The sequence below is a fragment of the Macadamia integrifolia genome, chromosome 1, assembly GCF_013358625.1.
Source record: "Macadamia integrifolia cultivar HAES 741 chromosome 1, SCU_Mint_v3, whole genome shotgun sequence".
In the NCBI taxonomy this organism is placed as follows: domain Eukaryota; kingdom Viridiplantae; phylum Streptophyta; class Magnoliopsida; order Proteales; family Proteaceae; genus Macadamia; species Macadamia integrifolia.
The window spans coordinates 23,443,015-23,470,031 of record NC_056557.1 but is presented as its reverse complement, the minus strand read 5'-3'; the positions used below and the strand labels follow the sequence as shown (position 1 = coordinate 23,470,031).

General features: G+C 37.7%; 2 protein-coding genes across 2 annotated transcripts in view; both read right to left on the bottom strand.

Moving 5' to 3' along the window:
- Positions 1-222: 222 nt before the first annotated feature.
- LOC122086872 (zinc finger protein CONSTANS-LIKE 2) lies at positions 223-2,786 on the bottom strand. Its single transcript, XM_042655820.1, has 2 exons — positions 1,826-2,786; positions 223-789 (listed from the first exon to the last, which is right to left on the bottom strand). The coding sequence occupies exons 1-2, from the start codon at positions 2,675-2,677 to the stop codon at positions 427-429; spliced, it is 1,215 nt and encodes a 404-aa protein (XP_042511754.1). The 5' UTR covers positions 2,678-2,786; the 3' UTR covers positions 223-426.
- Positions 2,787-6,348: 3,562 nt separating this feature from the next.
- The window catches only part of LOC122081885 (probable serine/threonine-protein kinase DDB_G0291350), a 37,774-nt gene continuing 17,105 nt past the window's right edge, over positions 6,349-27,017 (bottom strand). The window contains exons 3-6 of the mRNA XM_042649263.1: positions 24,144-24,287; positions 11,923-12,108; positions 8,575-8,699; positions 6,349-6,798 (exon numbers count right to left, since the gene is read on the bottom strand). Of these exons, the coding sequence (XP_042505197.1) occupies positions 6,576-6,798; positions 8,575-8,699; positions 11,923-12,108; positions 24,144-24,287 (678 nt within the window). The 3' untranslated portion in view covers positions 6,349-6,575. The remainder of the gene's footprint in view (positions 6,799-8,574; positions 8,700-11,922; positions 12,109-24,143; positions 24,288-27,017) is intronic.

Sequence of the window (27,017 nt, the reverse complement as noted above, 5' to 3'; positions counted from 1 at the left end):
ATTTGGACAAAGGAATCCAAAAACAACAAACTCATCCAATACATGCCACCATGGCTGATCATTGTGAACATATTTACAGGAAGGTGAAAAAAGTGCACAGAGCTTTTGTTAGAAGTCATAGCTAGGAGTGAACTACTCACAACTTGATCTCTAGGAGCTTTTCTTCTTTTCTAGCCCCACATGAAAACCCAAAAGTGAAATAAAAGGAAATTGCAAAAGTGCTAAACCAAAAGCTCTAGAATTACTATGTATTGATCAATGACAAGAAGCCAGAGAGACCATCAAGAGTATTTACAGAATACTTGATTCATAATTCTCATAGACTCAATCTGGTTGCCTAAATAAAGGTACAGTAGTGCTAGAAGTAACAGTAGTACTGACTCATGCTTCTCTGAGAAAGAAAAGATGATTTTTTCCTTACTGGAGTTAAAATGATGGAACGACACCATAACCACTTTCAGCTATTATAGCGGTTGAGAACATTTGATCCACTTCAACTTCTGTATCTGTTCTCTTAGCAAATCGGCCTTTGATACGGGGTCTGGTTTCTGCATAAGCCTTCCTTGATGCATACCTTATTGTCTTCTCAAACTTCCTTGTTTTTCTCTTCTCTCTGTATCTAAGGACTCTGGCCTCTCTGTCCATTGGAGTGAATTGAGATGGCATTGGCAGTGGAGGGCTAGAGAAGAGGTCAATTGTTCCTTTGGGAGGTCTAGGGTGTGAATTTGAGATATCACTCATTGTAGTAGCCTCTGGTACAACGCTGGCATCCATCGACGAAAATGAGACCTGATTGTGAAATCACAGATGCCCCCAACAAAAATTAAATTGGTGGAAAAGCCCATTAGGAATGGAAAATAATACAGGTACTGAGAAGAAATAAGCTGGATGTAGAGCAATAAAATCAGTACTACTACAGCTGAGCAGCAAGGAAAACAAATAATCCATGTTTCCATTAGAAGAATAGTATTCCGTCAACTGTAAGAAGTTCAAGAAATGTTTGATATAACAAGAACATCTGAAAATATAACTGAAAAATGTAGAACACAAAGATGGTCAAAATAATTAGGATAGTTGAGCTCTTGAGTGAATGGAATAGGATCAGACTGGGGGAAAGAAATGCTCAAATTTCATTTCAGGAAAAAAAAAAAAAACCCTTTAATTATTAAGCAATCCTCTTGCATCAGGAATCCTTGCTGAAGAAACTTAATTTGCTCCATTCATTCAGAACTCACCAGGAAAGGTATAACTGAACCAGTTCTCATGAACAAGTACCAAGCAAGAAAAAGAGAAGCATACCAGGGGGGGGGGGGGGAAGTCATACAAAAACAGTAATAATCCCAGGACAATCCACAGAAGAAAAAATATATTAATATCATTCCATCAAGACTGTTCATGAAATATTTGATCGAATATTTCTTTGGAGATCCGGTAAGTTGAAGACCCAATTCAGCAAACACCTCAAGAACCAAACTTTCAGAATCTATAAACATATCCATATATTACAATCTTAACAGAAAGTTGGAGACAGAAGAGATGGTTTCTCAAGAGGCAAATTCCCAGAAGATTTGTCTTACAAAATTGTCAGTATTCTACAATCCACACAAAGTCATCAAAACCATCTTGAAGAACAAAAACAATATTTAATTAAAAGCTGAAAAGGGAAAGCTAAACAATCAAATTAAGAAACAGAGCCATAGCCAAAAAAGGTCAAAAAAAAAAAAAAAAGGGTCAGTTCAAAGCCCCAAATGAAGGAAACCCTCCAAAAAGCTATTCCAGAAAGGTTATAAATTAAAAATCAATAAATAAATAAATAGATACTCACGCTGTGACTAAGTGAAGTAGCATAACTAAACCCAGGTTTGGAAGCCTCATAATCCATCTCTAGCTGAAGACTGTGTTGTTGTTGTTGTTGTTGTTGTTGTTGTTGTTGTTGTTGTTGCAGGTGCTGCTGCTCCTTTGCTGGAATTCCATGAACAGGAACCACACTGTCACTCCCATCATTATTCTTCTGCTGAGGAACACCATAGTGATGATGATTATACTGATTCTCAGTGGAAGAATTATAACCCACAAGATCCAAATACTCATCAACCTCCCCACCAAACAAGAACCCATTGTTGCCTTGGTTGCTATTGTTGTTGTTGTTGTTGTTGTTGTTGTTGTTGTTGTTGTTGTTGTTACTGTTATTAAGCAACAACCAAGAAGCAGTTTCATCATCATCTTCATCTAAGTCTTCATCATCATCCTCTTGACCAGCAGTAGCAGAAATCATGAACCCATCCTCCAAATTCGATTCTTGTTCCATGGGTCTAACTGGGTTGGTTGCAGAAGGGGGGCCGTAAAGGCAACCCGAGATGGGTAGAACAGGGACACGGTGGTGGCGACGAGCGAGTGGGTTTGCAGAGTGTATGTCAGCGTCACAGTTGGTGCAGAGCACAGCTGCATCGGCCTTACAGGTGAAAGCTGCGGGTGCGCGTTCACAGGACTCGCAGACCCACACGCGCTCATGGCGAGAAGCTACTTGGTTGGCGGCATGGATTCGTGAATCACAGCCAGCACAGAGGTACGCAGAGTCAGCTTGGCAGTAGACTGTACATGCTGCGGTCCGGCATGAGTCACACATGCGAGCCCAGCCACCGCCGCCTCCGCCGGTTGCACCCTCTTCCTTTAGCATTTGGATTTGCTTCTCTCACTTTTTATCAGATCTCTCTCTCTCTCTCGCTCTCTCTCTCTCTCTCTGATGTCTATACAGTACTGCTGGTTGGGACTTTGGGAGTAGAGTGTTAGGGAGGGGGGGAGGGGGTAACTGTAAGCAAGGAACGAGAGAAAGGGCAGAGAATCCAAGGAGTGACACGTGGCAATTTTAGTGGGCAAGGACTGGTCCATTATCTTGTGGCTGGCCATGCTTTTGAGTGGGACCAGGGTTGAGTGCGACCAGGGTTGAGTGGAGGTTCGTGTGGATCCCACCCCCTTGCAACTTTGGCTTTTGGAATCAGTTGTAAGGAGGGAGAGAGAGAGAGAGAGAGAGAGAGAGAGAGAGAGAGAGAGAGGAAGGAGGCTTTACATATGTTTTGTGAGTGAATGTGTAAATGCAAGTAGACATTCATAACAGAGAGAGAGAGAGAGAGAGAGAGAGAGAGAGAGAGAGAGAGAGAGAGGGCCTTCCTTTTCCTGTTACTTTGGGGACTTGGGGAAGTGAACTTTACCTGTTTCTTTCATTGAGCCACGAGTATTATCACTTGAGGTTGTTGAGTTCCCTTGCCAGGAAGGATGGTTGGTTGGTTGTTTTCCTTTTTCCTATTTACCAAAAAAAAGTAATCCCTTTTTCTGGCCTTCAATTATAGTTAACATTTTTAATCAAGCATGGAACTGCTTTGTACTTCCATGTCTATTACTACGAACCCTCATGGCTTATTACAATGTATTAACTCCAAATGAATGTTATTACATGTAGTGATCATTGTTGTACTATATTAGTACACTAGTTGGTAGGGGTGAAAGTATGGTCTTCACAACCCAAACCCACTCTAATCCTCCTTGAACCCGAAGAGGGTTGGGTCGGGCTCTAGTTGAGGCCTCAGCCCGACCTAAACAGTCCGAAATTTAACCTTTAATTTTTATATTAAAATTTAGGGCTCCTATTGGTATTTTATTTTCTTATAATTTTTCAATTTATAGGATATGAATGACAAAAACAGGTCAATCAAGGTTAATCCAACCATTACAGAAGCCACCCGAAGAGGGTTGGGTCGGGCTCTAGTTGAGGCCTCAGCCCGACCTAAACAGTCCGAAATTTAACCTTTAATTTTTATATTAAAATTTAGGGCTCCTATTGGTATTTTATTTTCTTATAATTTTTCAATTTATAGGATATGAATGACAAAAACAGGTCAATCAAGGTTAATCCAACCATTACAGAAGCCAGGGTCAACCCAACCTGACCCAACTTGGCCCTGACAGGGTCAGCTAGGGTCGAGTTGGGTTGGTATAAACCTGACAGGGTTGGGCCTGAACATGAACCCAATAGGATTGAGTTGGGCATGGGTTGAATTTTGAGGACCTAGGATTAGGTTAAAATTTTAAGAAACCCAGCCAAATCGAGCCTGTTTCACCCCTAATAGTAGGATGAGGGCTGACCTCAGCTTCAAAATGCGTAATGCCATAGTAAAGATGCCACCTTTTATCAATAGCTCAGGATCTTTCTCCTTAATTGATGTAGGATTAATGAACATATTCTCCCCCTCAACATCTCTCCTGTTTCTTATCTAGCATTTGGTGTTCAATGGATCTAGATTGTTTATTCAACGTGAAATCCTCCTTTATGGCACATCATCTCTGTTGTGATCCTACACGGTGTCAAGAGTCTACTCTAATACCACTATAATGACTTGGCTCTTTACCCTTAGCATGAGTATGTGAGGTTCATGGATCAAAAGGAACAATATAATGCAAAAGGGTAAAGAAAGTCCAAATCATTACAGTCTGAAAGTAAAAACTGTGTAAATTATAACACTCCTAGACCCCACGGTGGTCAGAGCCTTATGCACTGAATATGCCTCCTTCTTTTTAATAGGAATGTAGGATCTTGTGAATTATAGCTGTCAATGATTTAAGTTCTTTAATTGTTGGAAGGAGGGGGTGATGTAATAAATACATTTCTTGTGGTGGAAAAGCCCCTGGATTGGTGATGTGGTGGAAGGGCCACGCAGGAAAAGAAAAGAAAAGAAAAGAAAAAAAAAAGCACTAACTAGTGTTTTTTGGAAGCTGAAAGCGTCACCTCTAATATCCTTTCAGGCTTCCCACTTTGCTAGTTGATGAGTTGAGAACCCTAGTGGACTGGAGTCACATTCACTCATAGGTACTTACCAACTTTGAAAAGAACGCTATCCGGTTGTGCCTTCTATGTCTAGACTTATGACGTTATGATAAGGGCCGTTACCCTCTGGTTGGAACCATGTGCATTCACTCCCAATGGCTCAGGCATTGAAGCATGACTATGATAATGCATATGAATTTTTGATCAGCCATGATCGATACCAACTCAATCCAAGCAATCCTCCCGATACCGATTGGTCCCTTGACCACGCTTACATATCTTTAGATCGTGAGCTATGCTACATAGAAACAAAGCCCCAAAGGAGGACTACAACAACACTGTCACGAGGGAACCGGCCTGTTGTTTTTCTAAAACAAGGACCTTTTGACTCCAACCAAGTTTTGAGGACCTAGAATTTCAAAAGACCATTAAGAAGATGCCACGTGGATATAACCCAAGATTAGGATCAACCTCCACCACAAGCTAGTGATGCTCAAAGGTGGGCTGCCCTCCCTGATCCATATTGTATGGCTGGCTTATCTGGGTCCCCATAACTACCGAAGTAGTAGTAGTAAACCTTTTTGGCTTGTCCATGTTGAACATCTGTCCAAGGCTTTGCTTTGTCACTATTTTTGAAGATCACTTTGAAGACATTTAGGGGCAGAGGTGACTCACCAATCCACATCTCCTGATAGATCATATGAAACTTATGTGGCTTACCATGATTGGACCACAGGTTTGATGCAGAAACCAAGTTTTCATTAGATACGCAATGGAGCACGAAAGGGTTAATTGTTCAGAGATTAGACTGGCTGAGTCATTTGTCTGGATATTGTGCTGTATCAGGCATGCGCTGGAGTCTGGACTACTATGAACTTTCTGAGTTCTTAGCCCTTTTTTTTTTTCCCCCTGAAAATAGGGGTGTCAATCAATGGTTTGGACCAGTTTTCGTTCGGTTTCGATGTCCGAACAAGTGAAACCAAGCTTAATCCAATAAGAGTGCACCAGTTTTGGTTCAGTTTCGATTTGATTTCAATTTCTTTTATCGGTCTACAACTTTAGTATCTCTTTGGTTATGGTTTGGCTTTGGTTTATCATATAAATATATTCTACAGTTTTATGGATTTCGATCCGGTTTGGTGTCTTCTTGGTTTTGGTGTAGTCTGGTTTGATTCCAGATTCACAAAACCCTTGAGTCTTTAAAAAAAATCCAATAAGCTCATATCGGTTTCAGTCGGCTCAGTTAGGTTTCGTCGATTTGGGCTAGGTTTTGATAACCCTACCTGGAAATTAAATTTGATCTCAGAGGTCACCAATTTGAATCACAGAGAATGCAAGGTGTAAAAGGGAAGGGACTTTTTGTTAGAATATGTGATGTGTCACATAAAGTTGTGATCTTTTGCTGATGTTGACATATATGATGTACAGAATTCATAGAAGCAGTGATAGGATTTGAAATCACACAAACCTACTGAGAGAACTGAGATGCCGAGAGGGAGAGAGAGATTGCATTACTACACACAAAGAAATTGAATCAATGCACATTCAATTGCAACTAAGCAAAACCATTATTATCTATCTTAACCACAGATAACAAACTAGTGTTCCGGTATAAGCCCAAACGAAATTTTCACATGGAGCAGCAGAAAGACGCTCGCTAACTTACATAAATAACCCAATCCTTCAATTGATGGATGTTCTGCTTGCTTGACCTCTCATTCTAGACTACAAATTCATATGGCATCCATGATCTAGCTCATGAGTACTTCGAGATTAACTTGTCAACATGAAAAACGATATCATCGATTCGAGGTCGGACTGTTGGCTGGGGCTGAAGCATCCATGTAACAAACTGATGGAGTGGTTCTGGATACGAGGATTTTGGACCAGTAGGCCATTTTACCTGTGCATTTACAATGGCCAACTGAAGGCTTCCTCCAGATTCACCACTTGCATATTCAAAAGGAGACACCCCGTACCTGTAAAGGCAGGAACAAAGTGAAGCTAAAAAAAAAAAGTGTAGAATAGGAAAAGAGATCTTCGAAAGTCTTCACTAAAGGTGAAATTCCATTCCTGTTTCTATACTAGTAGCATATGGAGACGGTTGGGGTGGGGGGAGGGAGGAAATTGGAAAAATGACACTTTCATCATCTTTCTCCAAATCCCTTGGTATTTACTAGTCCGTATAGGAGTAGAGTGGTTCTAGAACCAGGGTTGATGGTTGGGGAAGGTCAAACTTCACGCAAGTAGCTGATGCAAGGTCAGTTCTAGGGTTATAAAATTTAATCCTAAAAATATGCTTATGACAGAAAAACTGTTCCTGCACAAAAGAGTGCCTCATGCATTGCAACAACCACCTCAGATCAGAATCTGATAACCAAATTCCAATAAAATGAGTTTTCTTTGGAAGAGTGACATAAGGATCTCCACATCTTATGCCCTACTGGTTCATTATCTGCGTACCAAGGAGGAAAGTACTTTTAAAAAGAAACCTACTATAGTGAGTAATATTACACTGCAAAGGTCTTATAACTGTAGTATATTTGGATTTTTTGGGAATTGTGTGCGCTTAATAGAATTTGTTATTTATCAATATTTTTTTTTTTTTTTTGGGGGTGGGAGTGGGGGTGGGGTGTGGGAAGAAGGTGCACAATGTCCTGACTGTTTGCTTACAAATAACCATTTACACCTACAGTCATTATACGAGATATATGCATTTTTTATCATGTAATTTGTAGCTTATCTCTACATTGTCATGTAATGCTAGGTTATATTTACATGTTAGGTCTAGAATAGTCAAGGTCGTGGTCTAGCCAAACGTATGTCCATATCTACAAACGTACTTCCTCCTATGAAGATGAGGACTCCAACTAATTGGTTATAATACAATTGTTTGCAATGTTGAACCAATATGTGCCAATTTGGAATGTCTGCAGACTCTCCACCGGACAGGTAGATGAGGTTTGCAGTATCAATTCCAAAGACAGTCCAACACTAAACCTATTTTTCAGTCATGGATACAAAATGTACATGTCATCTGAAAACTCCGTGGGCATTTTACCTTCTCAATCATGCTATTCTAACTCAAAAATCTTGTTTGTACATCAGGACAGCTCATCTGTGCAGGAAAGCCCATTCAAAAAATGAGACTGGTTGGAAGCAAAGCCAGATTTCACATATATATCTTCCTTTCTTATTAAAAAATTACACTGAAATTTTTCGGCAAATAAGTCAAATAATGTGATGGATATATGGACTTTAATCACAGTTACCAAATTCTACATTGGGTGCTTCTTATTGTAACCAAAGTGGTGAATTGAGAAGTTGTAACCTTCTTTTGGATGCCCGTCATTCCCAAAAGTTCTTGAAGTTAGGTGAAGAAAGGGGTTTTCAAAATAATTTGAAAGGGACTTATCATTGTGTCATTTTCAAAAGATGTCAACTGTCTTGTACATTTTTTGAATACACATGTTAAAAGTGACTGGATTACACCCTCGTTTAAAAAAGAAGTGACGTGTACTAAAAGGGGAAACGACATAAGGTTATTACTTCTTTTTCACCAACTTCGGTTACAACAAGATTTTCCCTTTTCTAATATAAGAGAAAACCACAATCTAATTTTTCAACTTATATCAACTAAAAGTGATAGTTTTTTTATTTGACCCTTCAACACCAATACTTCCATCCTTGGGTAGGGGAGGCCTGGAGGGAAATTAAAAAATTTCAGCTAGCAAGGTAAAAGGATTAGCCCTCACATTATTGCATATAGTGTACATCCCAGAGACCAGACATCTGTTCTCTCATCGATATCTGAATGGCTTGGGCAGTCCCACAATTCAGGAGCTCGATAGGGTGCAGAACAATGCTCGGCAGCCCATTCCTACACAGAGACACCCAAAGATGGTCGATAACACATGTTTGAGCATGTAATGCATTGATATAAGATGCGAAGGATTTCTATCTACACTACAAAGAAAATTCCACTGACATTAACACTGAGACAACAGAGTCCATAACAAAACAAGTTTAAGATGTGATATACCATGAACATCAAATACTTATTGTCACATGACTTTATTGTGGATATCAGGAATATGGTGAGGTGACTATGATATTACTAACATTTAAAAGAAAAATATTAAAAGAAAAAATTTTAGGCTTTTGAGATGCACAATATCACCTAAGTCAACATTGATAGATGGCATCAACTTCACAATTGCCATAGAAATTGAAGGGGAGATGCAAGCATTTCGTAAAGTACTTTATAATAAGAGCACCAGAAAATGGGAAAGGATGGAACTATGGAAGCAATGAAAGCTTCAGTCTTTTCCATTTAACTTTAAATTATATATATATATATATATATAAGGGCATACCCATTGCACAAGGCTCCTGCCGCTGCGGTGTCTGGGGAGGGTCATAATGAATGCAGCCATACCCCCTATTCGCAGAGAGACTGTTTCCCGACTCTAAGATACAACCACTAGGTTGCAATGGAGCAACCTTACATACATACATATATGTATATATGTATATATATTATAAATATTATAATATAATATAAGAGTCAACTCAGATATGCCTTGTGGGTAGGAGACCATTCGAAGAGATTCTGACTCCAGATAAACCATCATCGAAGGCCTCTAAAGAATCTCAAAAATTTGTCTCTAAATAGAGATAAATCACAAGATCATATTCAAAAGAGTCATCTTGAGACAACAAGTGTCATACAGATCTCTGAGTGGAAAGAAGCCATTCAGCCTCTTAAATAACAGTCCATATCGTACCAGAACATTTTGCATTCTATAAAAGCTGACAAAGGTTTTGACTTTTGAACCCTGTTGTGAGAGCTTTGTTATAGAGGTGAGGCCCTTGAACTGAGTATGGCAGAGTCAGGATTTGATGGCAGAATACCTATTATTGTTCTAGACTTGTTTACTGGAAGGCTCTTCTAAGTGGGTTCAAGAATCTTCCATATGGCACCTTAGGTGGTGCTAAAATTTTGTGGACACATAATCCACAGTCCACACCAACTTGGCTTGTGGTAAATCGCAGAAAACAGTAGACAAGGCAGAATAGAACTTCAAAAATGGTTGAAAAATAAACTTTTCATAAAGGTTGAAAAGAAGTTGACTGAAAAGAATAAAATGGGAAAGTCCAAAATCCAAATAGTTCAGCCATGCATTGGGTTAGGCTACCAAATTTGATATGCAGTCCGCAGCATGGCCCCTATCCATCCAGCTATTAAAATTATCAAATCACCCCCCACATGGCTCAAATAAGTGGTGCATTTTAAATAGGTTTTCCAGGTTATGCACCTGGAAAAACATTTTCCACATTAGTACTATTCGTAGTGCTACAAAATCAGCCGTATATCAAACTTCTTAGATGAACCTAGATCAGATAAGACTTATTGGTTCTTCGAAAATACTTGAAAAATCAAATTTTCATAAAGGTTGAAAAGAGGTTGAGCGAAAATTATAAAATGGGAAAGTCCAAAATCCAATATATGTTGAGCCATACATTGAGTTGGGCTCTACCAAAATTGATATACAATCCAGCAAGGCCCCTATCTATTCAGCTATTGAAATTGTCACATCACCCCCCCCCCCCAATTGGCTCAAATAGGTGGTGCATTTAAAAAAATGTTTACCAGGGGATGCACCTGTATAAGCATGTCCCACATTAGTATTATTCGTAGTGCTACAAAATCAGATGTATATACAAACTTCCTAGATGAACCCAGGTTAAATAAACCTCATTGGTTGCCTGGAATGTTGACCTTTGACTAGTGATAATTGAGCAATAAGCACCTAATTACTGAGCCAGGTCAGAATTTTGAAGATTATTACCTCTTGGCTTTCTATTTTGTTAAATAAAGCTTACATTAGCTTAACTTGTAAATGTTTGTGAGAAGTACTAGATCACTTCTCTATTAAGTGAGATGTAGAAAATCATGAAGTGTGAGATGTACTGGATTATATTACGAGGAGTACTGGATAGTACCCTGTTAACTAAGGGCATATTTGTCACTTGAGTGTTTTATACAAATAACTACTATGAGACCGGATCGGAAGGGTGACTTCTTTCGTACTGGTCGATCATTTCTCTCTTTCCTCTCTTTTCTTGCTCAGTTTCTGCCCTATTCAGTGTTCGGTTTTACTTCTGTATATATATATATATATATAGATAAGCACATTGAAATGTCTTGCCATGGCTGACAAATGCAGAACACGCAAACATGTACATATATGTATATCATTATTGTTTTTTGCTTGAAGACAATACCAATGTGCAAATATACTAACATTTCCTCTTAAAGCCAAAATAATACATTTATATAACTCTTTTTTCCTGGTAGGATTTTCTCTCTTCCTCTATCTCTTATTCTTGATTTTCTCCTTTTGAAATATGAAAGATGAACGTAGCATCCAGCAATTTTGACATGCATGTTATTCGACTCATGTGGACACAACTAGAAAATGACATAGGACTATCCTTGTCACTTCCAAATAGACATAAAATTTAAGGATTCTATGTTTTCCCTGTTGAGGAGATCAAGCATTAGGATACACTACACCAGCAACAAAATCAGGATGAGCTAAAAAGCAAACGCGATATGATTCTTTTATATATTTTACAGTGTTGAATGATTTAATAAATCTTCGAAATAGGAGAGGAATAATATTTTACGAGGTTTATAATGCCACAAGTACAACATCATGCCAAGTTATCTTGCCAGATAAGTACTCAGAGAGACACTTGCATAACACTGCTCTGTGTCTTATAATGAGGCATATTGTAGAGTCCCTGAAACAGCACCAACAACCAACCACAGAATGATAAAATAATTTCTTCTTCTTTTATTTTAACTTCAATGAATCCTTTATATCATTTTAATTTCAGTGATACCTTTCCTCTAAAATACAGTATAGAAAAAAGAATATATATTACATAATAAAAACTGTCTCAAGTAAGTACATGCTGAAAAAAGGAGTACAACACCAAACACTAAAAGTGTAGACAAACATGCAGATACAGCAAGTTATTTTTCAGCTATATGCAAGAAAATGGGGGAGAAAAGGAAAAACATTAAAAAGTACCTGCAGCTGTAGTGCCTCTGAACGAGATCTGATTTGTTTCCTCGCAGGTCGAGCACTTCCAAAATCCATCAATATGGCAAGAGGTGGTTGCCCTTTTCTGTGTGTGACAAGGACATTACCTGGTTTGACATCATTATGTGCATAAGGAGGGTCAAAACTGTGCATGTGCTTCAAACCTGCACAAAGCTGCAGCACCATATCATTCTCAGTTAAACAGGCTTCTGGTTCATGCCACCAATTAACAATATTAGCCATAATAAACGCATCAGGACTATTGTACCATAAGAATGACATTAGCAGTAAAACCATGCTAAATAACTTAGAAGAGAAATCAGAAACTTCAGAAGGGTTGATTAACCAAATTAAGATTCAAGAACAGAGTGCTGAGAAAGGTCAGATCCATCTCAAATCTACTCCCCTTAGTTAGTAGTAGGAGCTAAGGTTATTTACCTCATCATTAACTGTGTTTTTAGAGGGGATATATAATCAAAACCAGTTTCTCTCTCTATCGATTTATTTTCTTTGTTAGCTTGACCTCCAGGTGGGTCCAGACCCAAATAGGGTTTTGAGATCTGGGATCCACATCAGATAGGAGTTTTTCTCTCTCTTTTATATTTATGGATGTAACCCATGATGGAAAAATTTGATGGTAACGAATAGAAGATTTTGTTTTCTTGGAGTTCCATATGCTGTTGAGCTGCTTGGTTCTCGACTGGTTTCCTCTCTTTTCTCGTGCATAATCTGATTCTTTCTATTATGGCTCTCTCCAAACTCCTCTTTTAATCTTCTTATTTCCACTAGGATATACTCTGTTTTCTCACTCCATTTCTGTTTGTTTTGATCTGCTATATCTCATTCAATATTTGCTTGGTTTTATCTGATATTTTAACTTCCTACTTGCATTCTCTATTGAATTCTATTTATAGTTCAATGCCACTGTACCCTTTTCCACAGATCCGATCTACATGCCCCATTTTTCTGTTTTTTCTGCAACTGGCCATTGCACCATCTAGACCCTGCTTAAACTATAGTTTTCTGCATTGGACCTTGTTAAAAGGCCTAGGCAGTCAGATGTAGTAAGGTTACAGCAATAACGAACATTGATCAAATGATCGATAGATACCAACAAAACATTCATAAAATTTTCATCAAACTCAAACCTCAAACCATATAACCAAACCATTGTCATAAATCTCAAATAACTCCTACTGGTGGCAATCTAAGGAATGTCCCGGTTAAACTTCAAATCTAACTATCAGAGTTTACATCTCAAATTCATCCCTACTACATCCATCTAAGAAAACATAAATAAAAGCTAATACAGTCACCCTCTAACTCCACTCCAAGCATACTTCCATCTCAATCATCTGTGTTGTTAAAATACGGGGGTGAGCTCGAGAGGCCAGTAAAAAAGAATATAGTAAGAGCACAATATAGTAACAACAACCAAAATCACAAAGGTTTTAACAAAACTTTAGTTTTTCACTAAATAACACTTTTTTTATAAAAACACCTTTATTTGGTTTCACACTGTCATTTTAGCTGGCACTAAGGGAACAGGTTGCCACCGCCCATACTCTAAGAGAGAAGCCGGCCAATCACTTATAAGTCACATTTCATCACCTTGTACACCACTGATAGTCCAACACTCACTTGTGTACAGTGGGTATCCAAATCTCCAATTTTCATGGCTCCACGAATCACTTCCTCCCGGATGGTAATCACAGTCCATTTACCCTTAAACATTTTCTCTTTTCACCTTACACAAAATCACTTTTTTGCAAAATCACCTTTTCAAGATCTCTTTTACTTACACGTATGAAACACCGTTACAATATTTAAGTAAAGATTCTAAAATCACCTTCATAATACACATCATATAATAATATTCATTTTCACCCAAATTGCAATCACCTCCTTAATCACATGTCATATGTAAAACAAATCAAGTAAGCATACACAAATATATCTCAACAGTACAAACATATCTATCGTCACTTCATACAATCACACCACACACCTATGGTGTAATCCCATTATAGTCCCACTTACCTCGGACTACATGTCTCCTACTTCCACTCTCTAAGCCGTGAATTCTCAAGTCAATCACTACTTGCAATAGGTACATCCCCCATTAATTCCCTAATTCAAAACTAACTCAATACCCCACCTTCCCCCTAAAGTCAATCCTCTCAAATGGAGGTCAAACTCTAGGAATCAATCCCTCATGACACATATTATCACCCTTCCGAAGATGAAAATGATCAGTAGAGTGATTTAGAAGCAATTAGAAAAATTATAATCTCAATGTGTAATTTTCAGATTTCAATCAATCTGAAACTTCTCTCAATTTGTTGGTCAAATGCTCCCTAAATTAAGATTGCTACCTCCCCCTAGGGCAGCTCTACTAACCCCCAAAGTATTCCTAAAAGTTAACAAATTGATTTAAAATAGTTAAGGAAATACAGGTTCAGGTCACCTAAATTTTCCCAATTTCACTGGTTTTTAAGTAGCAAGCAAACTAAGATTCTCTCCCAAAGTAGATCGATTCCCACTCTATGGGAGGGGAACCTATGGTCAAAATATGGGCCTCAAATCATGGCCAGATTTGAAGAAATTCAAAAAATCAAGATTTGAGCAAGAATAAGCACATTTAAAGATCTAACCAAGAACTCAAGTTGGAGATTTCTGTTAGGTCCTTAAATACAGTTGATTACCCCTCCTTGGCAGCCCAGAGAACCCCAACCTTAAAACACTTAGGTTTCACTATAGGGGAGGCCAACTGAATCAATGAATTAGTAAATTAGAATCAAAGCTAACTCCCAAAGTTTTGGGTGGAAACTAACCACTGGTTGGAGTTAGGGATAAGCAACCCAATTCAAAAATCTAAAATCAATCAAGATTTGATCAATTTTATCATAAAGAATCATAAATTAATAGAGATTTTGACTCACCTAATATTGTGAGTCAAAAACAAGATGGAAGATTAATCAGATGTAAGGTCCAGCAGCCTTCCTTCCCTTCTCTTTCCTCCTTTCTTCCTCTCTCTTCCTCCCACGGTTCCCCTTTCTATCTTTCCCACTTTCTTTCCATGATCTTCCTTCTTTTCTCTCTCTTCCTCTTCTTTTTATGGGGAAGGAGCCCAAATCATAAGGGGTTAGAAAGAGTTAATTAAATTTAACGAAAAAATGACAAGTTAGAGACAAGTGGGAATCTAAGGCTTGGGTTGCAAGAAAGGGAAGTAGAGAAGAAATAAGAAAGGAGAAGAGAAGGTGCTATCCTAAGCTGAGACAAAGAAAGAAAGATAGATTTAGAGTAAAAGGAGAAGGAGAGAGAGAGAGTTGAGAGGAGAGGAGAGGGAGTAGCAGAAGGGGGAATCATGAGCTATAAAAGAAAAGCAAGAAAGAGAAGAGATGGAAGATTGTGGGAAAGAAAGAAAAGAGGAAGAAAGAAAGGGGAGCCATTAGAGGAAATTAGAGGAAGAAAGGTTGTTGGGCCTTGCATCTGATTGATCTTCCATCTTGTTTTTTACCCACAATATCAGATGAGTCAAAATCTCCATTAATTTATGATTTTTTATGATAAAATTGATCAAATCTTGATTTAATTTTAGATTTTTGAACTGGGTTGCTATCCCTAATTCCAACCAGTGGTTGGTTTCACCCAAAACTTTGGGAGTCAGCTTTGATTCTAATTTACTAATTCAATAATTCAGTTGACCTCCACATAGTGAAACCTAATATGTTTTAGAGTTAGGGTTTTCCTTGGGACCATGTACTGGTCAAATCTGACCAAGATATTTAAGTTTCTCTAGGCTGCCTAGGAGGGGAAATCGATTGTATTTTGGGACCCAATAAAAGTCCCTAACATCAGTTCTTGGTTGGATCTTTTAAATGTGCCTTTTTTTCCCTTCTTTTTTTAATCAAATTTGGCAATGAGCTGAGGCATATATTTTGAACATAGGTTCCCTCCCATCAACAAAGAATCGACCCACTTTGGGAGAGGATCTGACTCTTAGTTTGCATGTTACTTAAGAACCCATGACATTAGGGTTAATTGGAAAACCTAAACCTATATTTCCTTAATTATTTTTAATCCAGCTGTTAACTTTTGGGGTTGCAATACAAATTTGGGGGGCATCTAACCAATGTATTGAGAGTTATTTCAGATTTACTGAAATCTAAAAATTACACATTGAGATTAGAATTTTCTTAATTACCCCTAAATCACTTTACCGATTATTCTCATCTTCAAAAGGGTGATAATACGTGTCATGAGAACTTGATTTTTAGAGTTTGATCTCTATTTGAGAGGGTTGACTGTTGAATTTGGTTGACTTTTTGGGAAAAGTGGGGTATTTAGTTAGTTTTGAATTAGAGAATTAATAGGGGATGCATAGTTGTCAAAGCGTCGTCAAGGCATCGCCAACTAGGCATCCAGGCGGTTTTCCTGGGGCCTAGGCGACAGCCGCCTTGTTGCACTGCATGTCGCCTTGTGTTTCGACACTTATTTATGCCAAATATCATTCAAGTAAATGTTTTTAATATTTGTTATTTCATTTACTTAAGATATTATTCATAAATAAGCAAATACCCCCTATTTGAATCTAATAAAAATAGTTTAAAAATCAAATTCCAAAAGGATAAAAAGTCAACCCCCCAGTCCAAGAACAAAAACTGGATTTTGGTTATAGGGACGATTTTCAACTTTTAAATGCTAGAGTTTTTCTCAATTATGAAAATTTTATAAATTTTATCATGTTAAAACATTGCTAAAAACCAAAAGTCTGGTTTTGATATTCATAAAATTATTTTCATTCAGGCGATTTTAACAGTATTCGCGCACTTAAAAATAAGTTTGACTGAAGCATAACTTTGTCATTGAACTCAGATTTAATTAATCTTAGACGTGTTAGAAAGTTGGTTTTATGTTATAACTAATACAAAAAGTCTCATGTAAAAATAAAATCATTTGACCAATCAAACTTATTATAGAATAAGAGCATTTCTCTAAATGTTGATTTTTTATAACTTAATATGACTTAATGTTAATTTTTTAAGATTTGATGTGGCTAAATGTTGATTTTCAAGGACTTGATGTGACTTAATCTTGATTTTTTATGATACAAGGTATATATAACTTACTAAATAATGTTAGAAAATAGAAAAAATAAAAAATAACACTTGTTCGCCTTAAGGCGGGCGCCTTCTCACCTAAGCGCTTAGACAACCCTCCACCGCCTTGGTTCGCCTTGCCGCTGTAACAACTATGAGGGGATGTACCTATTACAGGTTGTGATTAACTTGAACATTCAAGGCTTGGAGAGTGGAAGTACTAGGAGACATACAGGCTGAGGTAAGTGGAATTATAATGGGATTACATCACAGGTGTGTGGTATGATTGTATAAAGTGATGATTGATATGTTCGTATTGTTGAGATATGTTGGTGTATGGAAGGATTAAAGTATCGGTATCCATCGCCACATCGATTGACCAAAATTAAGATACGTATCGGAGGGTATCATATTGGAGATACGCTAAAGACATGCACATAAATAAATAGGAAACACTTTTTTACACACTTTTGCATATAAAAATAGTTAAAAAAAAAGCTATATATAACATGTATTATGCATAAACACTAAATTGAGAATATCGCACCCAGAATCCAAAGTTTGTAGTTGTCCCCTAAATGTAAAATCCTTGTTCCCAACCTTGATTTCCATTTTACTTAGAGAGAAAACTGGCTGGCAACAACTTTGGAACAAAAACCCCTAAAAAAGTTATGTTTTCTAAAAAATGACCCATCTTGGCTATTATATAACCGTAGCGCACTGTATTGATATTTATGATATGCACCGATACATAAAAAAACGTATATTTCAACTCAATTTTTAATTTTTCATGGAGTATCGGTACGTATCGGTGTGTATCGGTGCATATTGTATCGTATCAGTGGTGTATCAATGTGTATCGGTATGTATCGTAGGATACATATCGATACAAAAGGGTTTTAAAACTTCCATGTATGTATCGGTAAGGGCCAATACGATACGGTATGTACCAATACTTTAAACCATGGGTGTATGCTTACTTGATTTGTTTTTTATATGACATGTGATTATGGAGGTGATAGCAATTTGGGTGAAAATGAATATTATTATTATGTATTTTTTTTATGCGATGTATTATGAAGGTGATTTGAATCTTAGCTTAAATATCATATCAGTGTTTCACATGTGTAAACAAAAGAGTGAACTCGAAAATATGATATTGTAAAGGTGAAAAGAGAAAGTGTCTGAGGGAAAATGAACTATGATTACCACCGAGGAAGTGACCTGTGGAGCCGCAAAAATTGGAGATTTGGATACCCGTTGTACAAGTGAGTGTCAACGGTGTACGACGTGATGAAAAGGTGGCTTATATGTGCTTGGCTTCTCTCTCGGAGTATGGGCAGTGGCAGCCTATCAGTGCCAGCTAAAATGACAATGTGTGGAACCAAATAAAGGTGTTTTTATAAAAAGTGTTATTTGATGAAAAACTAAATTTTTTTTAAAACCTTTGTGATTTTGGTTGTTGCAACTATATTGTGCTCTTACTATATTCTTTTTTACTGGATAGTCGAGCTCACCCTATTATTTTAACAACACAAATGAACCCTATTATTTGAACAACACAAATGATTGAGATGGAGGTATGCTTGGAGCGGAGTTCGAGGGCGACTTCAAAATTTCTTTATTAGTAGTTATTTCTGTTTGCTTAAATGGATGTAATAGGGATAAATTTGATATGTAAACTCTGATAGTTGGATTTGAAGTTTAACTAGGACATAGCTTAAATTGCCACCAGTTGGAATTATTTGAGATATACGACAATGGTTTAATTATATGATTTGAGATTTGAGTTTGATGAAATGTGTTATGAATGTTTTGTTGGTATCTATCCGTCGTTAGATAAATGCCCATGAGGGTTGTACCTTTACCTGCATATTGGTCTAGATCATGACATCGGCAATTCTACCTCTGAAGTCCTTGACCAATTTGAGACTGTTTGTGTGAGTTATGGCTCATTCTTCTGATCTGGTTCTATGCATCTGTTTGTTCATTTGGTTGAAGATGATGTGGTATTCTTATTTGCAACTAGGGACAAAGCTTATATACAAGTTCCTCCTATCCTTGAGTTCATTACATTTCATCCTCACCTATAAAATTTTATTTCAGAAAATCCCCTGCTTAAATTTAATTCATTCTAACATCTTAGACTCTGTTTACTTTCTTAAAAGCATCCTTTGTTGTTCTGAAATTACAGTTTTTACTCTCTCTTAAAACTTGTTTCTGTTTTTTCTTATTTTATATTGAAATTCCAGTTTACCACTTTCTCTCAGTCTTATATCCCTTTTCGCCCCTATTTCAATCTCTAACCCAAAGGGGCCCTTAATAGTTCTACATATTTACAAAATTGCCACTGCACCTATATTTAAGTTATACTAACTCATCGTGGGCCGTAAAGACCCTACCATAGTTATCCAGGCATCACCTAGGTGTCCAGGTGGCTCAGCCTGGAATGGCACCTTGGTCGCCTAGGTGGTGCCTTGTTGATGTCGCTTTTATTTTTTTACCATTCATCCATTTCAAGTTGATGTTGGGAAACCTAAAGACGTGAATATTGTTGATATGTGTGATAATTTAGGTGTTGGTTCTAGAATCTAAGGAGGTTCCCCCCTTGCTCCTTGGCACAAGATTGTTCGGTTCAAAGGCTACAACCCTCGGCATAGCTTCACAACCTAGAGAGCTCTCTCCAACTGTCTATCCTTCCTCCTCTTCCGTCATATCAATGCCTCTCCAACCTGTTGAATTTGCAAGAATGGGATTGAAGACTCTAAGCATCTTTTTCTTTGGCTACCCTTTCTCTTCCTCTGTTTGGAAAAAAAGTCCTTTTTAAATGTTGGCTTGGTATGAGAAGAATTCTTCCCTTTCCGAGGGAATGGATCTGGATCTTCTATCTGTGACACTGTGGGAAAACTTGCTTTTTGTGCTACCATCAACCACCTCTGGATGGAGCAGAATCTTCAAAGATGGGTTTCCAACTCTAGATCTTTCAATATGATTTGGAATGCCATCCTTTTCGATGTCAACTCCAAGGCCCAATTGCTTCCTCTTCGGCAGTTGCACGACTTCCTAGGAACATGCTTATTGTAGCCTCCTGGGGTATCCCCCCCCTTGTTTTGCCCCTCCCCCTACCCTTTAATGGGTTTGTAGCAGCTCTTTTATTTTTCTCTCTCTGCCCATAGGGGTTGTTTATTCCCTCTTTTCTTTTCCTCCTTGGTAATGAATTTATTATTCACCCAAAAAACAAAAAAGAGTTACTTGTATACAAAAGAAAGAGAAAGAAGACCTTCCAAGAGTCCTATCTGGATCGACATCCTGAGATCCATCCTCCTCAGTCAGGTAACATTCCTACTCCATCTTCTAAATTAGATCTTCCCATTGCTATTCGGAAGGGAAAGAGTGTTTCACATTAATTTTATAGCCCAGTTTGTTTCTTATGATACTCTTTGATGTAGGAGGCTATCGAGACAACTTGGGGCAAATAAGAGGACAATGGTCAGTTTCCTAAATTACCTCAAAGTCTTAGAAAACAAATAAAGAGACTAGAAAAATAAAATAAATAACTAATAGATCTCCCATCTGGAGCCGGCTATTTAGTGGGGTCCGCGATTGGCTGGCCAATCAGAACAGAAGGAGAGAAAGGTGAGACTAGCAGTAGTCTCCTCTCTTCTTTCTCTCGGCAGAACAAAGGAGAAGGGGAATATCTGCAATTTTCCTTCTTCACTCCTCTTTTAGCTTCCTTCCATTTCTTCAAGCCATAGTGAACGTGGCTAGGTTTTACGGCGGCGTCTCTAGTACACTCGGATGTCCCCATCACTCTTTCTCCTACATGTGGTTCTTTTTCTGTTGCCCTTTCATCTATCTCTATTTCCAAGAATGTCACTGAGGCTATCGCTGACCCAAAGTGGAAGCAAGTCATATTTAAATAAATGATGGCACTGGGGAAGAACTATACCTGGAAATCGGTTGATCTTCCCAGGAGGAGAGTTCCAGTTGTATGCAGATGGTTATACATAATCAAGCACCGCTCTGATGGTATTGCTGAGAGATACAAGGTCAGCTTGGTGGCTAAACGATACATTCAGGTATATGGGATTAACTATCAAGAGAAAATTGCTCTTGTGGCCAAGCACAATTCGGTAGGAGTCCTTTTATGTTGGAGGCTAATAGAGATTGGCCATTGTACTAGCTAGATGTGAAGAATGTTTTCCTCCATGGTGATTTAGAAGAGGAAGTTTATATGCAAATTCCACTAGGTCTAAAGTTTCCCATTGCTAAAGGAAATTTATGTGGCCTTAAACAGTTTCCAAAAGCTTGGTTTGAGAGGTTCAGACAGGTTATTCTGAAGAAAGGGTATTCCCAGAGTCAGGCTAATCACACCTTGTTCACCAAGAGCGGTAATGGAACCAAGGATTAAAGTATCAATATCGCTCGCCATATTGGTCGGCCAAAATTAAGATATGTGTCGGAGGGTATATTATCGTATTGGAGATACGGTAAAGATACGCACATAAATGGATAGGAAACACATTTTTATACACATTTGCATAAAAAATAGTTTAAAAAATAGCTATATATAATACGTATTATGCATAAACACTAAATTGAGAGTATCGCACTAAGAATCCAAGGTTTGTAGTTGTCCCATAAATGTAAAATCCTTGTTCCCAACCTTGATTTCCACTTTAGTTAGAGAGAAAAAATGGTTGGCAGCAACTTTAGAACAAAAACCCCTCAAAAATCATATTTTTTTTCTCTTCTAAAAATGACCCATCTTGATCACATGACCGTATTGCACCGTATCATTATGTATCTATCATACCGATACACACCGATACATACCAAAACGTACATTTCACCTCAATTTTTTATTTTTCATAGAATATCGGTACACATGGATGTGTATCATATTGTATTGATGGTGTATCGGCATGTATTATAGGATACATATCAATACAAAAGGATTTAAAAAATTCCATGTATTGTATCGATAGTATCATATCGGTAAGGGCCGATATAGACATGTATTGGATGATACGGTACGATACATCCGATACTTTAAGCCATGAATGGCACCAACATAGCCCTAATTGTCAATGTTGATGACATTGTCAATGACTGGAGATGACAGAGCTAAGATAGGTAGGCTGAAGACCTACCTGGCCCAACAGTTTGGAACCGAAGATCTAAGACTACGACACTTGAAGTATTTCCTAGGGATTAAAGTTTTCAGATCCAACAAGGGCATAAATTATATGCCAAAGAAAGTTTGTGCAGGATTTGTCGAAGGAAACAGGAATGTTGGGATGCAAACCAGCAAACTCTCTTACTGATTAGAATCATAAGCTAGGAGAAGACTGCAGACCTTCTCTTGTTGATGCAGGGAAACACCAAAAACTTGTAGGGAAGTTATTTATCTCTCTTTGACTCACACAGATATAACCTATGCAGTTGGGGTGGTGAGTTACTTTATGCATGCTCTCAAGAGTGGACACTTGGATGATGTATATTGTATCCTTAGGTACTTGAAGTTCCCCCCAGATAAAGGATTGTTATATCTCAAGCACAACCATCTGAGGATAGAGGACTACAATTATGCGGATTGGACTGGTTCAGTTTTTGATAGACGTTCTACATCAAGATATTGCACATTTGTGGGAGGTAACCTGGTCACATGGAGAAGCAAAAAACATGTGGTCCATTCCAGTGCAGACTACAGAGGTAGAATAGGCCTATGGCTCATAGAGTGTGTGAACTCCTATAATCGAGAAGGCCGGTCTAAGAGTTGGGATGTGATACTAAGGCACCTATGAGACTTTATTGTGATAAATAGGCTGCTATAAGCATTGCTCACAACCCTATGCAACATGACCGAACAAAGCACATTGAGGTTGACCATCACTTCATCATGGAGAAGATCAACTTTGGTTACATTTGCACTCCTTTTGTGAAGACAGGTGATCAATTGGCAGATATCTTCACCAAATGGCTCATTTCTCACCAGTTTTGTACCCTTTTGTGCAAGCTGGGAATTTATGACATTTATTCCCCAGCTTGAGGGAGAGTATTAGAGTTTATGTTTATGTAACAGGGGTACTTTAGAGACTGGTTTATTTACTTATTGTCATATATTGTATTTTTTCTCCTTTTTTTCCTTTTGCCTCCCTAGGGAGGTGTATGTAATTTCCATCATCTTGTTAGTAAGGCAATATAGGGGAGAGAAATCGATTCTCTCTCTCATACGGTTGCACATCTCTCCTCTTTTCTCCTCAACTTCTCTTCTTCTCTCTTCTCTGGAATCAATCCTTGCATTAATTCCAACTGTCAAACTTGCATCTGAAATTTTGCAGGTTTCGGTCAAAATTTCACAGTTTCATGAAATATTTTGGTTTCGAGCTAGGTTTCGGTTTCAAGCCAAGCAAAACATAGCTCGAAACCAAAACTTCAAACCTGGACATTCTGAGGCTTAGCTCTATTGATCAGGCACAGCCATCCCCAATCAATTCAGTAGATTGGTGGTTCTTGACTTCCTGTAGTTGCTAATTTCTGAAAACCCAAGTTTCTATTCTGAACCACAGTGTATCAGCCTATCCAACCATTGGATCACTGCCAGATTATGGAGGTTTGAACCTCTTTCTTATCCCGACACTGACCAGAGTTTGGGTCTGATCTGAGTTCTGGATTTGAAGTAATTTATTTCTTTTACTCTGGTTGGCTCTATCACTCAGTGATTCGGCCTCTTGGACGGATTCCGAAACCTGCTGTTTAACTGAGCCAGGATCTATTAACAAGTCCAGTGACCTGAGAGAGCCTTGTGAAGTCAAGTTCACAGTAGTAGTCTTAGATAGGGAATTCAGTATGTAGAGGGTAGTTCCTATATATGGGTATATTAGAAACAAGAAGAAATTATCTCATGCAGAAAAGATGATTGAAGTTTTGAAAAATCCATCCACAAAAGGGAATGTGGCATTATTTGACTAAAATATCAGTTATCAGTTATCACCAGAAAAGTAGGGGTAAAATATTAGTTTGAATAGGAGGTAGTTAAAATTTTGGAAACTGTCTGGTACAAAAATAAATTGCATGTAAATTAGTATAGAAATTCCAAGTCACCTGCCGGAATATCTGAAGAACATCCATTGTGGAATAGGACTCCTTTTTTGCTTTCATAGTATTAGCATTGTCCAGTAAAGTTCCATCTAAATGAACTGGAAATAGCAAGTAAGCTTCATGATTCCAGGATCCTTCATTTGTTCCCTGGATAAACAAATGAGTGCATATTAGATCAATCAAAAGAAGCTTGATATATGATGTAGGATAAGAAAAATATAGGGACACCGATCCTCATGTTATAATAATATTTGCAGAGTAAGTCCTGAAGAATGATATTTGAAGTGCAAGGTAACATGGTCAAAAAGAACCAGCCAAATCTTTACTACAGATTGGGTCTTGTTTTTGATTCGTCACACTCACCCTCACAACAAGTGATTAACAATGCCAGAAGTAAACAGTTCTTTCAAAAGTTCAATAGTAGCTCAGGACTCAGAATTTTTTTTTTTTTTTTTCCAATTTATCTTGACCTCTATTTTTCCCAGATGTAAAATGAACAAGATGAAAGTGAACACACGAGTTCATCACTATGATATAGACATCCACCAATAGATCTACAGAATATAGCTCTTCCTTGGGAGGTTCCTTTTATTGAATATGAACTAGAATTGTGTGTGATGCTTACAGATATACAAGTGTTTATACAGCATGAAAACTTGGCATCATGTTTCAACTCCCTCTCAACATAAGATTGAGTGAACAAGCGTTGCAAAAAATTGCAAGCTTATAGATCTTTCTTTGAGCAAGCTTTCACATAGTTCACCACCATTGATGGGTTCTTTATTTCCCTTTGACTGAAGGAAAATTTTCCTCAAGTGAATGAAGTTTTCAAGACCTATAGATACCATCACCATTCCGCTAGACGTCAAATCTCTTCCCTATCTTAGCAAGAGTGGCTAAGCTTGAAAATTTCTGACTTCAAGGACCTATATGGGAAGCAGGGAAACTTTTTCATTTTTGAATGTAAGGCTTAGAATAGGATCAGATCAAAATTGAAACCGTTTGTTCATATTCAAAAAGGAAACTTGTGGAGGTTTGGAACTGATTTATTGGGACAACAAAAAAAAAAGAAGGAAAAACTTACGTGAAAGACAAAAAAGTATTCTATTCAATCTTGTAAATTGTGATAAGAAGGAACAGAAAATTAACCCTCGTAGTTTCTCAGAGAATTTAAGTGGGACAATTGGAAGAATAACACTCAGTTCTGGGGAAGAGCATAGAGCACGCGGGCGAGCCCTACTACCATCCGCGAAGCTGCGGTGGGATAAAGAAACATCCCCGGCATGTTACTGGCTCAATGAAAAATCGAAGATGCCTACAAGTGAAGTTGTTTCATTCGGTAATGATGATAAGAGAGACTTTCTGCTTGAGAAACACTGATTCACACTATTGAGCCATGGAAGAAGTGATAAGCACGAGTAAATGACACTAAGGTTTGGGGTCACAATGGGCCATGGAACTAAAATCTCAGTCACGTTTCGACCGAGATATCAAGTACCAAGATGAAACCTAACGTCAATAATAGTTCATACCAGGTACCAATTTTGACCCTCTTTTGACCTGGTTCAATCAGTTTCAACCAAAACTTGGTCCAACTAGCCACTTAAAGTCCCATATCTCCTTCAAACCTATCTTATTTCGACAAGTTTCAACCAATAGCTACTGGTATCACAAGTTGCAACTCTTAAGAGTGAAGATTTTCCCAAGAGCTTCGATTTTTTCCCAAATCACTTCATAGATCACCACTTTTTTGCATTTTCATACTCATTGAACACTTCAACAGCTTGTATTTGCATCATTGGAGCTGGAAAGTAATATTGTTTCCCCAAATCTAGTTTTTTAAAAGATTAGTATGTGGACATGGTAGTTGTGTTTCAATCTTTTATATGTTAGATAGAATGGCCCATCTACTCCATGGAGTCGGACTATTTTTTAGGTGGTTGAATTATCTATCAAATTTCTGTTTCAAAAAATGATTTTCCCGCAACAAATTTTTGAAAAAAAAAAAAAATAGAGGTAATATGTGATGAATGGACTTCAAATTAATATATGTTAGCCACCTTTGGCCGATCTACTTCTTAATAGAGTCGGAATTTTTTCTGTTTTTTATTTTTTTTATTGGATTTTTTAAAATTCATTGATGAAATTCAAAAAATAAATAAATAAATAAACAAGAAAAATATTCTGTTTTGGTTTGAAAAATAATGAAAATATTGGAAATAGTTTTCAGCCGAAATTGATGAATAATGTTATGTTCTCTAATTAATTTTTGTTGATAAGTAATTATTATTATTATTATTAAAAAATTAAAAATAGTTTTAATCGGGGAAAATTTAAAATAAGCTACATTGCAGTTTTAGGAGCCTCATTTGATGTCTATATCTTAATAATATTTGTGTTTTTGTTGCAATAGTGTACCAACTACCAACAAGTGTATAATGACTACGGAGGAAAGGACATTCCATGGAGGCATGAGACACCCCTTTTAGCCAACGAAAGAAAGCCATTAGACTAAAGTGGTATCTTGATGGTAGTGACAGAAGTGTCATGGGCTGCCCTAGTGTTCCAAGTTAGATAAAGAAAGCCATGGCAACAGTGATTAAGGGCGGGGTATAGAAAAAGGTAGGATAAGAGGGCAGCGAGGGAAGAGTTTGAGGATGCTTGAGTTTGGAGAGGACAATTATGACATTGAGGAACCAGATTGGGATGACGCATAAAAAGTGGTAGAGGCTGCACAAGTGAAGGCAAGGGTAGTAGCAAGCAAAGCAAACTTTAGGATGGAGGAGAAAGAGTGTAGCAGATGCCAAGGGAGTTTGTTGATCTAAACAGGCTCCTACAAAGCCACAGCCAAGGGGGTTTTTTTTTTTGGGGGGGGGG

Coding starts and splice junctions, on each gene's coding strand:
- LOC122086872 (XM_042655820.1), bottom strand. CDS start 2,677: ATGCTAAAGGAAGAGGGTGCAACCGGCGGAGGCGGCGGTGGCTGGGCT. Junction 790..1,825: donor CTACTTCACTTAGTCACAGC/GTGAGTATCTAT, acceptor TTTCACAATCAG/GTCTCATTTTCGTCGATGGA.